This window comes from Rhinolophus sinicus, linkage group LG17 (assembly GCF_036562045.2).
Source record: "Rhinolophus sinicus isolate RSC01 linkage group LG17, ASM3656204v1, whole genome shotgun sequence".
Taxonomy (NCBI): domain Eukaryota; kingdom Metazoa; phylum Chordata; class Mammalia; order Chiroptera; family Rhinolophidae; genus Rhinolophus; species Rhinolophus sinicus.
The window spans coordinates 25,694,695-25,708,784 of record NC_133766.1 but is presented as its reverse complement, the minus strand read 5'-3'; the positions used below and the strand labels follow the sequence as shown (position 1 = coordinate 25,708,784).

The following is a 14,090-nucleotide window of genomic DNA, read 5'->3' as shown; positions in this document are numbered from 1 at the left end:
CTCGTGCTGTGTCCCATCCTTCCCGTCCTTCCCAAATGCATCCAAGAAGACTGCTGAGGGCAAAGGTTGCAGAGGGGTGGTAGAAAGCCATCTTGTCCACTGCCCACTGGCAGGCATGGTGAACCGCACCCAAATTCTTCCAGATTTCCCAAAGCAACCATTCTCTCCATCTGCCTGCACAGTCCCATGTCTCTCAACACTCTCTCCATTCAGCACTTCCTTCCTAATCTAATTACAAGGAACTGAATGGAATCAGCCTGTTTCCATACATCAGGAATAAATGAAACGATTACTCCAAACGCACTGGCTGGATGCAATGTAAACTCCAGAACAAGGGTGTCTCAGGCTCTCACCAGGAGGCTCCCTGGGAAGCACAGGGGACAGGGCTAAAGTTCAGACCCAGTTCCTTGCATCTAGACAGGCTACTGCGTAAGCAGTGACTAGGTAATTCTCAGAACTCCTTTGTTTCCAATGAGGCAGGAAAAAATATTCATCCCTCCCCAGACTCACCCCAATCTAACCGGGCCTAGAGTAACTGAAATGCAGTTGGGCAGCATGCATGATAATAGCTACTCTAACAGGAGCACACAGAAGGAAATTCATTGGGACTGCATACTACTCATGGTCTTGAGAATTTGGGGCTTAAGAGAAGGTGACTAGAGGCTGACTTCCTAAACCACGGGGAAGAGATCAGAGAAGGAACTGAGTCAGGAAGGACTCAGAATGTCTCTTGAATAGATTTTCGAGGGCTGGATGCCAAGTCAGGTTGCTGGTGGTTACCAAGGACATATAAATTATCTAAATAATTTTTCAGTGACCACAGGAACTAGAATTCAGCTCTCAAAAGGCTGGGGAGACACAAAAGGGGAAAGTGGGACGTAGAATGGGGACAACTGACTTGTGCTGTTTGTATCTCTACGGAAAAACAGAAAACTCAGGACTGTACTTGAGACCCCCTCTCCTGAGGCAGCCTGTATGCACACAGCCTCCTGCTGGCCTGGTGGCAGGGTCCGCCTAAGTTTTACAAGCCAGTTGTTAAATTAAGCCATTATTCAAAATTAAATTATATAATTTTAATAATTTTTAATTATTAAAAAATTATATAATTTGTTATATAAAAACAAAGGAGATCAGTATTCAAAACTCATCACTTCCTAATTATCTTACTCTCCACTCCTATATCAGCTCTCAAGGTTATTGACTTCTACTACGGTATCTGTACCATGGAAATACTCCACGGTGGGGTGCTACTGCTCATTCGCCAGACTCCACACCAGGGGCATCATGTTAGTAGCCTGAAATCAGCCATGACAGAGAATTTACATCACAGAAATGGCAAATGTTACAAATTAAGGCTTTCCTGCCTCCTATCCGCCCCCACCCCGCTCCCAAAGCCACTGTTAAACATTCACCACAACCAGTGCCCCCCTCTAACTCTGACAAGGTTTCATGCAGGAGAAATAACAAAAGATCATGGAGTCCCTGAAGCAAAATCCTAGGAACTGAAACTTCCCTCCTTTCACACCCAGCAGTGATGACTGTGCTGATGACTGCCATGCAGCCTAGAGTGAGGGAACTTCCTTGGCTTCCCTGGTGAGTCACCCTAACAGGAAGTTGTTTCCAGAGTCTCTCTAAAATCTCTCTTGCTGCTTTTTAATGAGCTTTTCTTGCCAGAGTCTCACTGTTCTCACCCTTTAAAGGAAGGCTGTCTGAGTATGGCTCCCTGGTTTCTGGAATGGGGAAGGTGATGTCATTTACCCAACCTGTTAAACAGCCTGCTGGCTGCCTCCTTCCCTCACCATCTTGCAGGTGGCTGAGACTTGCAGGAGGTTCCTCAGACTGGGAGGGCCCTCTCCAAGTCATCCTACTCAATCCTGCCTTAGGGCAAAAGAGTGCCAGGCCCAGTGTCCTGCAAAAGATCTAACTATTGAACAAGTCATCTTATAGGTGCTCATAAATAAATGAAGGGATGGATGGTTCCTGCAATTCCCTGCTCCCCTCATCGTTTAATTCCCTCACTTCCTGTAACCCCACCCATCCCAAGAACCCTCATCCCCACTCCAAGACATTTGTCCCTGGATGCCTCCAATATCCACCATTGTCTCTCCTTTTTCTTCCCCAGCTCTATCAAGGCAGAGCCAGCAATGCCATTACCCTTTAGTAAATACCCAAGCCAATTGGAAGGGCTTCCTAGTTATTTATAACCAAGCAGGGTTTCTGGGCTTCCTCAGTTAAGAAAACGGAAACCCAGATACTTTTGAAGTCCATCCATGCCCCATAATTCACGTGGCCCCGAAACAGAAGCAGGAAGAATTAGGAAGCCTAGCTTCTCTCCTCAAGGGAAAAAGAGGCAAAGAAAGAAGTGCTTGGGCTCTCCACAGGCAGATGACTGGGCAGAAGTAGGTGGAACCTAGTGACCCTGAAGTAGACCCTCAATCCCTAGACCAGACACAGGTGCAGTTGTGTGCCTGTTGCAGCCATCATTATGGAGTAAAACCACTTGGGCCACTAGAAGCAGCGGAATTGGAAATATGATGCTTAGGGCTCCCGAAGAATAGAACTTGGACCAAATGATAAAAGCTCTATGGGAACTAAAATTGGGTTCAATAGAAGGAGCATATTTTTGATAGTCAGAGGCTAAATGGACTGCGCTGGGAGGTAGGGTGATGCCACTGGAGGTATTCAAGAAAAGGCTAGAATAACCTCTGTCAGAAATGCTGTATAAGGAATTCAAATATCAGAGAAACAGCTTGATGTCCCAGAGTCAAACAAGCCTGGATCAAAACCTTGATCAACATACTTAATCCCTCTGAGCCTCAGTTTCTTCATCTGTGTAATGGGATAGTGCACAACTTCACAGGACTAAAGTAACGATTAAATAAGACAAAATATCAGAAAGCACCTAACACTTTGCGGGTGCCCAACAAATTTCAATCTTCTTTCCATTAAAAGGGGGGCTAGGTTAGATGACCTTGAAGGTCTTTCTACCCCAGGGTATGACTGAAACCATTCCTGGTTGTTGAGAGGGAAGGCATACATCTGGGAGAGCTAAGAAGTCAGGATTGGGTAGATGAGGGCAGGAGGTAAAAGGATGAAGAAATGGTCTGGGAACATTCGTGGGGCACCCCTGCCAGTCCGTTGTTTCCCCTATCTGACCCTCTGGAATAAAAGTGGGATTCTGGATTTAAAATCCAAACCGAGGAGTTTCAATTCCCCACCTGTGTACTGAAGGAGTAGGACTAGACAGCCCCTTCCAGTTCTCCATACTACCTATCTGAGGAGGAAACGGTGCAGGAACAATGCGGGACAACAGAAAGCAACGTCCCCCATCCTGGAGCAGAGCCTCCACCAGACTCCACGCCCAACACTCCGTGGAACCACAGCCACCTGTCTCAGGTTTTACCGTTTCTTTATTTTGCTAACACTGCCTCCTCAGAGCCCAGATCTCACACAAAGAACAATTCAGTCCTGACCCCCACCCGCCCGGCCCGAAGCCCTCTGCCTTGGCTGGGGACACTGGGCTTCCGCCTCAACCGCTCTCGGACACGTCTTCCTCCTCCTGAAGCCTCAAGACCCAGGGGAGGAAAAGAGGGCTCCGGGTGGCCTTTCTCCGCCCTTCCCCACCCCTCCCACTTCGGGGGGAAGGCTCTGCCTCCCCACGCACTTCCCTAGGGAAACGCCTTCAGCCCGCAGCCTTCCGGCAGCCTGGGGCAGGCTGGGTGGGCGCAGCCCGAGCGTGTCCCCAGCCTCGGGCAGGCAGCCCGCACCCTCCTCCCGCCGGGACACAGTCCGGCGGGCGCGCGCTCGCTCACACCAACAGTCCGTCCTTGCCCGGCAGCGACCCCTGGGCGCAGTCGGCGTGCTCGGCGCTCGTGACCTTGACGTAGACCCGGGAGGGCCCCGCTTCGCTGGCGGCGGCGGCGCACGGCGCCAGGGCCACGTCCTCCGGTCCGCCGCTGGGCGCAGGCGCGTACTTGCGGCGCAGGGAGCGGCTGACGGTCTGCGTCGGGTACCCCAGCAGGTGGGTGACGCGGCTGCCGCGCCCGCTGGCCTTACACGCGGGCGCCAGGGCGTCCTCCCTGTGGAGACAACAGGCGGAGGGGTGAGCGGGCTCCTCGGCGGCGAGGAGTGGGCCCGGCCTGGCAGAGCACGGGCTCTTGGTCATCGCGGGGCTGCCGCGCCTCCCTCCCTCGGCGCTTCCTCGCCCGGGCCCCCCCCTAGCTAGCGCTGCCTCCACCTACTCTCCTCTCTGCCTCTTCCTGCGCCGGCGACCCCGCAGCAGTTCCGGGTCATCCCATCCAACAGACAGAGCTGGTCCACACGTGTCCAGACAGCCTAGGCGCTCTCCAGTCCCTTCTGATGATTTCCCACCGGCTTTAATAAGGAGGGAAACTTGGAGTTCCAGAAGGAACTGCTTTTCTGGTTCTTCTCTCCTTAACTAATCCTGACCTTGCCCTGTCCCTCTCTTCTCATCTCCTCCCCTCAATCTTCATCTTTTCCTTCATTCCCAAGTCATTGCAATCATTAGCACTACTAGTCTTGTTCTATGTTTATTTTTAGTTTGTTTCTAATATGTTATTAGCACTATGTTGTTAACACTTCTTAAATATACACATCCAGAGTTTTCACCCGCGCAATACAGGAGAAAGGTGGAAAAATACAGGGACTGCCCTCCAGGAGCTTACAGTCTAGACAAGACGGAGTTGTTGCACAGACAGGAGGGAGATAGGGCAGGGAGGAGAGCTGAAGACTGGGCATGGGAAGGGGGAGAGAGACAAGCCATGCAATGAGTGGCAAGTCGACATGCTGCAGTCCCAGCACTCAGTGGTGATGGTGGGCAGGGTTGGGGTGGCAGGCAGGGGTGAGGAGGGGCAGGGCGCCGGCCCCCTGTTGCACAGCAGCAAGCAGCATGCCTCAGGTTTTACCTGATCTCATTAGCCAGGTCGCTGCAGGCCCCTCCGCTGACCCTGCCACCATTGCTGTAGCCAAAGGTACCACAGGTGCCACCGCCAGCACCGGCTCCCCCGCAGCAGCAGCAGATGAGTCCCCAGATGCCCACCAGCAGGCAGCCCAGCGCGAGCAAAGAGCCCAGCACTGCGCCGATGATCACGCCTACACGTCGGGAGTCTGTGAAGAGAAGGAGAGACCAGTCAGGTTCTCTGCAGCCTGGCAGGTGCCTGGCTAACCAGGAGGTACCAGGGCAGAGTATCTGGGGGGCGGGGGGGCTCCGGGCCCTGGGACACCCATGTTTCTCCCAGGGCTTTCCAGCTGCCCCAGGCAGAGACCTACACAATGCAATGGGCAGGTAAAGCCATCTGAGGCTCCAAAACACAGCCCAGATTCCTCCAGTCCAATCTTCTCAGCCACAGGGCCCTCAGGGCCACTGCACCTACCTGAGACCTTCACCTCCACCACACACACACTGTAGCCCACGTGGTTGGCCACGGTGCACTGATACAACCCATCATCGTCATGGGAGATGTCCTTCAACACCAGGTCACCATTGTTCAGCAGACCTGAAACTGAAGGAGCATCAGAGGGCTGTAGTGAGGCAGAGGGACCTGGTATCTGAGAGCTCCATCCCCAGCCTCGAGTGCTTAGGGTGGGTGATGGAAGGAGGGACAGTTCATATGCACACACACACCCAGGTCCACTCAGCACTCCGGGTGAGTCACCTTTCCCCTGCTGACACAGAGAGGCAAGGAAGGATACCTCTGCCAGCAATGGGTCAGAGACACCTTAGGGAAATGGGTCCCCTCTCTGAGCTTTGGTCCCCTCCTTTGTACCATGAGGACAGGGTTAGACCAGAGGAATTCTAAGGCTCTTTCCAGCTCTGATCATCTTTGTTGAACTGTGAGTACTAGCCAGCTTTTCTGTGTGCCGGCAGCTTTGCATCCCTGACCCCATCTAATCTTCACAACCCTCTGAAAGATAGACATTATTATTCCTTTCTTATACATGATGAAACCAAGGCACAGAGAGGTTAAGCCACTTGCTTGAGTCTTGCAGTCAGTCAGTGGTCCAGCCAAGATTTAAGCCCAGCTGTCTACCTTAGACAGGAGTTCTAGGTTTGACTTGCTGCCACTGATGACCTAGAGAAGCCGTAGCGGGTCCCAGAGTCCTGATCTTCTGCTCATCCCACCCTCCTCACCTGGGTCCCCCTCACCTTGATTTATGGAGCCGTGGAAGGACTCCTGGTAAGTTAGCTCAGAGTGGAAGCTGTGCTGGGAATGGTAGGACCCAGCACGGTAGGGGTGGATGTGTCCGCTGATCTTGGCCCACTTGTAGGAGAGAGGCGGGGTGCCTCCATTAGCAAAGCACTTCAGCACCACATCGTTGCCGTGTGCCATGTGGCCCTCAGACCAGCACACAGGCACTGCAGGCCGAGCTGCAGGGAAGCAGGCTATTGTGAGCTAGGCCCAGCCAAGAGGCAGAGCCAGGCTCAGAGTGGCCAAGCCGCCTTGGCTCTGAAGTCTGAGGAAGGGGAGCCCAGAGGAGCCTGGCCATACCTTGGACGGTGACAATGACCTTCCGGGTTGCCGTGGTGGTCTTCTTCACCCGGCACTCATAGGTGGCTGTGTCTGATACCTGTAGATTCATGAGGTTGATGGAGGCATCATACTGGCTGGGATCTGAGGCTGCAAAGCGGACCCTCTGCTGCAAATGGGGGAGGTTGCCATGGTTGATCCTCTTGTCCTGGTAACTAAGGAACTGTGAAGAAGAGAAGAAAACAGGTGGTGAGACAGCAGAGCCAAGGAGGGTCATGTGGATTAGCTGGCTTGGGCAATTCATCCAACTGTGAGACTCATTTTTCTCAGCTGAAAATGAGAATGATGATGCCTGACCCAGTGACCTCTTACAAAATGGGTAGGATCAGATAAGACCAAGTATTTTGGAAAGCATAAGGTTAGGCTGGGAACTTCTTGAAGGCAGGTGCCATCCCTTTGGAGTAACTGCAGAGCTCTCATTCCCTATTGCTCCGTTCCACGAGAGGCCTTGGGGAAGTTCAAGGTCTTGGTTTGCTTATTTGCCCTCCTCCCCTCAGAGTGTCGGCTGCCCACCAGGTAGACACCATGGAGTAAGGTAAGGGGACCACTGTGTCCGGCACTTACCACATTCTCCCGATGTGAGGGGTCTGAATTGACCTGCATCCACTCAATGTCCAGCCCAGTGGGACCATAATCCTCAGGGTCCAGAATGTAGGGGCAGCCCAGTCTCACATTGTCACCTTCCGCCAGGTACAGCACCTCCTGGCCATCCCCATTAATGCGCACAGCAGACAGCAGTGCTAGGGGAAGGACAGGACAGGTAGGGTGAGGGGAGCAGAACCAGAGCTTGGGTGGTCGGCTTCAGCCTCTCCCTCCACCATTCTCTATCAACAGCAACCCAGGCTTAGTGGGGGTTCCACAGGGAGGAGGGGCTGCTCCAAGTATGTGTCTGTGTGTGTGCATGAACAGTATATGCATGTCTGTGCACACTTGTGTCTATATGTCTATATTCTATGATGTGTAGGATTGCATCTGAATCCTGTCTGTGTGTGTATATATAGATAGACAGATAGATAGATAGCTCTTAGATATGCTTGTACATATGCATGATTGTATATGCATGTATATGCATGCACACATGTACAGGTGTGCTTATGAGTATTTGTGGCTGCACACATGTAATGTAAGGATACTCATGCCATGACCAGGTAGGGTGTCTACTTTTATATTTACGTGATTTTGTGTGTGTGTGTGTATGCGTGCGCACGCATGCAAACACACATACACACATACATGGAACACACAGAGCAGTTAAATGCTCTGATGGAAGATCCTGGCTGGGTAAAAGCTGCCTGTCTGGGCTAAGTGAGGTGCTCCTATCTGGAGTGGAAGACTGGAGGTGTTTTTATATGTCTTGTGTATGACAGTACATGTCTGAGGCTGTATGCCTGTGTGACAGCATGTACCTGGCTGTGTCAGTTCTCTCTGAGTGATAGTGCATGCCTGTGTTTGACCGTGACCAGGCTGTGTTTGTATGACATGAATGATGGCGTGTGCCTGGGACTGTGGCCACATGCATCTGTAGGACAGTGTGAGCATTGTGTGATGAAGTGTGGCAGTGTGGACTTTGTTTGAGTCCTGCCCTCGTGTGATTGTATGGCTTGGGTATAACCACCCCCACATGCTCACTCCAATTGAGACCCCTCCCACTGCTGCCAGCCTGCTCCACTGAGTCAGCCTGGGTGAGGAGCTGGCATCTGGAAACTCAGCACTGGGCCCCTCTGCCTCCCTACTCTAAAGCTCCAGCAAGCACTAGCCCCAACCACTTGGACCTAAAGAGGAACAGAATAGGGGTATGTACCCAGGGCCACAACCTTGGCAAGCTCTGCCTCCCAGTCTTCTGAACCCTCCCCACCCCCAGGCCCCTCACCTAGCCCTGCTCCCTCTCCTGCATTCTTCATTGAAAGTCAGCAAGTCCTTTGGAGTCTTAGCCCCTGGTCTCAGCAACTCATTCTACTCTGCCCTTCTCTGGCTCTTTTCTAGCATCATCTTCACACTTAAGAGAGTGTCTCACACACACAGGTACACACTGTCATAGCCAAACACATCAACACATAGATGCAAGCCTTCAAAATGCAAGTACATACTTATGCAGTCCCACCTTCCTACACACAGACACTGTCAGATCCATACAGACACACATCTGTACACAAACAGGTCCAGATTAATCTGGAAGACACACCCACTGCACACTCAAGTCCACTCATTCAAGACGAGACATACAGAAGTTTAGCCTGGCTCTAGAGAGCCAGCAGGCACACTTCCTACACCCCCAACAGCTCACCCCCACTGAACTTGCCCCCCAGAACACTGGCTGGGCTGTCAGCCATGGTCTAACCCCACAAGACTTCAGGGGGACCCAGAGCAGGCAGGCTAGCTACTAGGGCTCTAACGGAACCTGGTGGTGCCTCCTCCATCCCCAGGCCAAGAGAACACCAGCTCATTCCTGAGATAAGAATCCTGATGCTATCTTCCAGATCCTAGGGCCGCATAAGGCAAGCCAGGGATGAGCCAGAACTCAGCAGACAGCAGAGGCTCCACCCTGAAGGTCTCCTGTAAGCAACCCACAAACAGAGGACTCTCCCTACATCCATGGGTAAGTATTCAGGGAAGGGGACTTGGGGAAGCGGGACAAAGCTGGAAGAAGAGTGCCTCCACCCTGCACTAGACTGAGTGTCTTCCATTGTCCCAGGTCAGGGAGCCTCACCCTAGCCTTTCGATCTTCCTAAAACTTTCTCAACCACCTCCTAAGGGCTCCAGCCTTTCTGTACCCCTTCACTCTCCTGGGGAATTTCTTCCTGGTGTCTCACTCTGATTCCTCTTGCTGTGGCACTAAGGAAGTACTCTCAGGGAACCTGAGAAAGAGAGGCTGGAGAGGGAAGAAGGCCAACGTGGTCGAGAGAGCTGGGCAGGGAGACGTGGAGAGAGAAAGGGAAATCAGTGGGATCCAAGGAAGAGAGCAGTGGTGACTCATTGTCTTCCCACAAAAGGACCAGGGGCTGCACACCCTCTGCAGGGTCTCACCTCAAAAGCAGTGTCTAGTCTCAGCTTGTAAATCCTTTGTGAATTTTCAGCTTGCTTCCCTCTGGAAGTGAGGGAGGGGAAGGGAAGGTAGTGAAGAAAGGTAGCCCCCACAAGAGTACAAGAGGGTACTGGGGCATAAATACACACAGCACACACCCAGGACATAAGCCACACACATGGAGATGTCCCAGCTCTCACCAGAGGGTGTTGCAGATGTCCTGCTGTAAACACAGTCATTCACACACGTACGCGCACACACACACACAGTCTCACACTAACACACACAACAGCTGAAAATACTCCCACCTCCACAAACTCCTCCACCTCACTCCCTCACCCCCAATCCAGATCCCACGGGACTCTCAGAGCCATTTCCAGCAATGCCCACACAGAATGGCCCTTGCTGGGACTTGCCCCAACCTGGGCAGGTAGCCATGACATCCAACCTGAGCCCTACCCTCAAGGTGTGTAAGAGGACTCTGGGAGTTACCATCCCCACCTCTCCTCGGGCCTCATCTAGGTAGAGGAACACCACCCTGGAACTCGCACAACACGGGGGGCCTGGAGTGGAGGTCTCAGGCCCAGGCTTTCACTGGCTAAGCTGGGAGTAACCAATTAGACCACAACAGCCAGAAACTTCTTGAAGCAACTCCCTGCCCTGGGCTCTGGCCTGGGGGTGGGGAAAGGGCCCTCCCGCTGGAATAGCAAACACATTGGTGAAAAGGGCTCTTCCCAGGCTCCTCCACCGTCCCCACCCAGCTATGCTGCTCACCTGACCATCCACCCCACCCCCAGTTCCTGCAGCTATGTACTCCCAGTCACAGCACTGCATGTATGTGTGAGCCCCACAGTGAGGAGCCATCAAAGACATGTGCCCCAAACTTTAAGACCCAGGGCTCTCCTGGGGAGAGACCCCTTGGCAGTATCCAAACCTGGGTGGCAGGAGGGCAAGGGTGGGCCGCGCCCTGCCAGAGCATCTCAGACTACCACTTGGGCTCCTCTCTGTTCCCCTTGCTGCCCCTTTCCCTGCCCATCTGGCGCCGTGCAGACATCCCTGCCTGATGCCCAGACCCATACCTGGGCTCAGGCACACGAGTAGAAGGTAGTATGCTCCTCGAACTCCCATGTCTCTAGGCTCGGTGTTTCCTCCGCTTGGGCTGGGTATCCCTGGGCTGGTGGTGGTGGGTATGTGGGGACGGGTGGAGGGAGGGGGAGCTGAAGGCCCAGCACTGCCCAGGGTGGCAGGAAGGTCCAATGAGTACCCAGCTGGGGAGCAGCCGGAGTTATTTCTAAGGGAGGGAGGGGGCCTGGTCCCCGCCCTGGGGAGGAGTCCCAAAAACCCTAATTATCGGGGTGACAGAGTGACCTACCCAGGCATTACCCAGCTGTCACCCAAGCTCTTCCCTATCCTGAGAGTGGGGCAGGGCGGCCAGTGGGACTTGTAATTAGGCACCTGTTAAACTTCCACTTCCTCCTGGTCCCGTCCTCAGGTGACAACAGTCACCCCATTTTATGACGTCCACAGAGCTCCCCTCACCACTCAGTTTTGTTGCCTTCTTCCCCAGGGGAAATAGAAGAGGAAGGAGAAGCCAGGCTTGAGGAAGAAGGGTGCCCAGACCTTGAAGGGTTAACACTGACCCCAGGGTACAGAGGTCTGACACAGTTTCCAAATCTTGCCTCCTCCTATCCATGATCCTCTGAGGGACACACCTCCTGCCCAGAGGACTGTGGGAAGGGGCACAAAGGAAGGGGACACTGGGGCTGCAGGGAAGACTCAAAGAGATGCAAGAGGCCCAGAAATGCCCAGCCCGCCTTACCCCTGATGCCGCCAGCCCTTCAAAGGGAATCAGGCCTCCAGACTGCATGAGGGAGGGAAGGGGTGTGTCAGGGATCAGGATCGTCTCTTGGCGGCTCCCTCTGTAGCTGTGCCCCCCAACCATACCTGATGCAAGGTCATCCTCGAGTGTACGGGATCCCTGGGAGCTGGGGGTGTTATGAGGCTCCAGCCCCACCTCCCACACAGAACTACAACCAGTTCAGTGAGGCCTGAGGGGAGAAGGACCGGGGTGTGTAGAGGGAGTGAGGTGAGTGGATGTGTGGGTGAAGGGATGTCGCAGAGAATAGCACCAGGAGGGCCAGGAAAGGGGGTGTGCCTCCGTGCGTGTCTACCCACTCACTGTCGCATGCCTCCTTTCTGCTGAGAAGTGCTAAACCCGCTGCGTGCACTTCTTCTGGGACTGCTTAGTGTTCTTGTTTCTGTGAACAGGAAGGGAAAGCAAGGACCCTCATAACCTGGACTGCTAGTCAGGGTGACTAAGCCATCAAGGTCTGGGCAGATTGGAACTGGGATGGGAGGGTCCCAGCTGGCAGAGGGCGGAAGCAGAGGGCTAAGCCTTGCTGGTTGGTCTCGGGGGTCCCAGAACAGGCCTCAAGCCTCCCCTTGGCTCCAGAAGACATGGGCCTGGCATTGGGCATGGGATAGATAGGAGAAAGAGTCTTGTGGAGAGTGATGGAGCTCAGACATGCTGCCAGGGACCACCCTCCAGGAAAAATGAGACGAAGCAGTAAGGAAGCACAAGGAGTCTATACGTTCCACACCTCTCCACCCACACTCCCAGCAATAACAGGGTGCTCTGGGATCCCATCAGATGTACACAATGAAAATCCTCATTTCCTTATTTCTTTTGAGGTTTATGGGATTGTCCTGCACAATCTGGAGAGCAGGGATCATTATGCCCACTTTACAGATAGGGAACAGAGGCCTGAAGAAACATGAGGATTCAGTCCAGGTGATGCTGCTGGGGTCTGACTAAGTGGGGGACACCTAGGCATCCTGATTTGTCGGTCCAGAGTGGTCTAAGAAAAGGGCTTGGTGACCCTATGGGTTAATAGACACACCCATTGGAAAAAAACATGAAAGTCAGTGATGGGTGGCAGGGAGAACAGGTGGGACCAGGAAGAGGGAGACTGAAAAGAAAGGAGTAAGGCTAGGTTAAACTGAAGGGTATGGTTGTAGTTTAATTGGGTTCTACATTTCAGCTAATGTTAGAGTTGGGTAAAGGCTTGATTAAGGTTGGGGTAAAGGCTGGGGTTAGTTAGTTGGAATTATGAATGAGGTTGAGGTCAGATTTCAGGTTGGGATGAGAATTAAGGTTGAGATTAGGGTTACCATAACAGCTAGAACTGAGACTAGTGTTGATAGCCAGGATCCGCTTATGACAAAGAATAGGGTTTTAATTTCATTTACAGTTATGCTTGAGAATGCAGTTATAGCTCAATTGCAGACTGGGTGGAAATTGATTTAGGTTTGGGATTACAGCTGGATTAGAATTGAGTTTGGGATTTGAGTTAGACTAGACTGTGGTTAGAACATGGGTTAAAGTTATATGGGCAAGAAGATTCATGGGGATCAAAAATGAGGCTTTATTTATGATATATAAAGAAAGACCTCAGCTTCCCTCTGCTAAATCCAAGTTTAATTAGACTTTTCCTCCCTGTGCTCAGGGAGTATACCAATAGCATATGTTGATTGGGGACCCAACATTTGGGGGAGAGTTGCAAATATGTATGAGTTCATCTGAGGGGTATGAAGCAATTTAATCCCATGACAAATGTAACCTCTGAAGTCCTGCTCCACGACCTTAGCTCAGCACAGATCACACTCCCTAAAAGGGATCTGGGGAGGGACACAGGAAGCTATTAGCAATGAGTGGGGCTCTGACGCCAAATTAAACTAGAAGATGAGGTCCATCAGAAGCAGTTTTACTGTTGGGGGGATAGATGGGGTCCTGGTTTTGGAGTCTAGGAGGGAGGAGCTGGGGGAGACGGAGGGCCTAGGTGCTCCCAGTGGAATAGCCACTTTTGAGGGCTCCACAGTGGCCTCTCCAAGACTTAAAAGGAAGGTACACTGTTGCTCTCCTCTGACCCACTGAGAGCTAATTGCCACCTCCTTGCAATTTGGGGCCCATAAAAGAAGCTGTCAGCCTTCCTGCCTTGTGTCGGGTTGGGGGGGAGAGTGGTGGAGTAAGGGCACTGGGCATCAGCTTAGTTTTCCTAGCACAGGTCTAGCTCTCGGCCCATGTTTCTCTCTGAGCTTCATCTTCAGCAGAGGAAGAGGGCCCACTCCTGGGAGGACCCCATCCCAACTCCTCCCTCTCTTTTTCCCTCACCCAGTCTCTACCCCAACCATCCCATTTCCCCACCCACTTCCTTTTCAGGTCCCATAAAGGTCTGGACAGAGTCAGACTATTGGGGTTCCCTGTGTGCCCCCAGGGCAAGACAGTGATTACTGAGAGGCAGAGGAACACAAATTTTCAAAAAGGCCTCTTGCTTTTTCCCTGAGAAATTCATAGCTCTCCGGGGGAGAATGGCCACTCTTTTGTGCATGTGCCCCAGTTTGGCTTGTATTTGTTTCTACTCTAAGACAGAAATTCAAAGACAGAGGCTTAGAAAGCAGTGAACAGAGACAGAGGAGAGACGAGGCAGGTCAAAGACCCAAGGACTGCTTCTGAGATGAGG

General features: G+C 52.6%; 1 protein-coding gene across 1 annotated transcript; it reads right to left on the bottom strand.

Annotated features, from left to right (window-relative positions):
• Window positions 1-1,430: 1,430 nt before the first annotated feature.
• VSIG8 (V-set and immunoglobulin domain containing 8) lies at window positions 1,431-8,878 on the bottom strand. The gene is made up of 7 exons (XM_074322449.1): window positions 8,833-8,878; window positions 7,113-7,288; window positions 6,510-6,711; window positions 6,167-6,388; window positions 5,394-5,522; window positions 4,926-5,127; window positions 1,431-4,079 (listed from the first exon to the last, which is right to left on the bottom strand). The coding sequence occupies exons 1-7, from the start codon at window positions 8,876-8,878 to the stop codon at window positions 3,809-3,811; spliced, it is 1,248 nt and encodes a 415-aa protein (XP_074178550.1). The 3' UTR covers window positions 1,431-3,808.
• Between the last annotated feature and the right edge of the window lie 5,212 nt (window positions 8,879-14,090).

Bases quoted from the DNA above. Each gene is read 5' to 3' on its own strand.
- VSIG8 (XM_074322449.1), bottom strand. From the start codon at position 8,878: ATGGCTGACAGCCCAGCCAGTGTTCTGGGGGGCAAGTTCAGTGGGG. The intron at 5,523-6,166 runs GTGAGGGGGACC...ATGCTCCTTCAG, and splicing joins CCACGGCTCCATAAATCAAG to TTTCAGGTCTGCTGAACAAT. The intron at 5,128-5,393 runs GTAGGTGCAGTG...TTCTCTTCACAG, and splicing joins GGTGGAGGTGAAGGTCTCAG to ACTCCCGACGTGTAGGCGTG.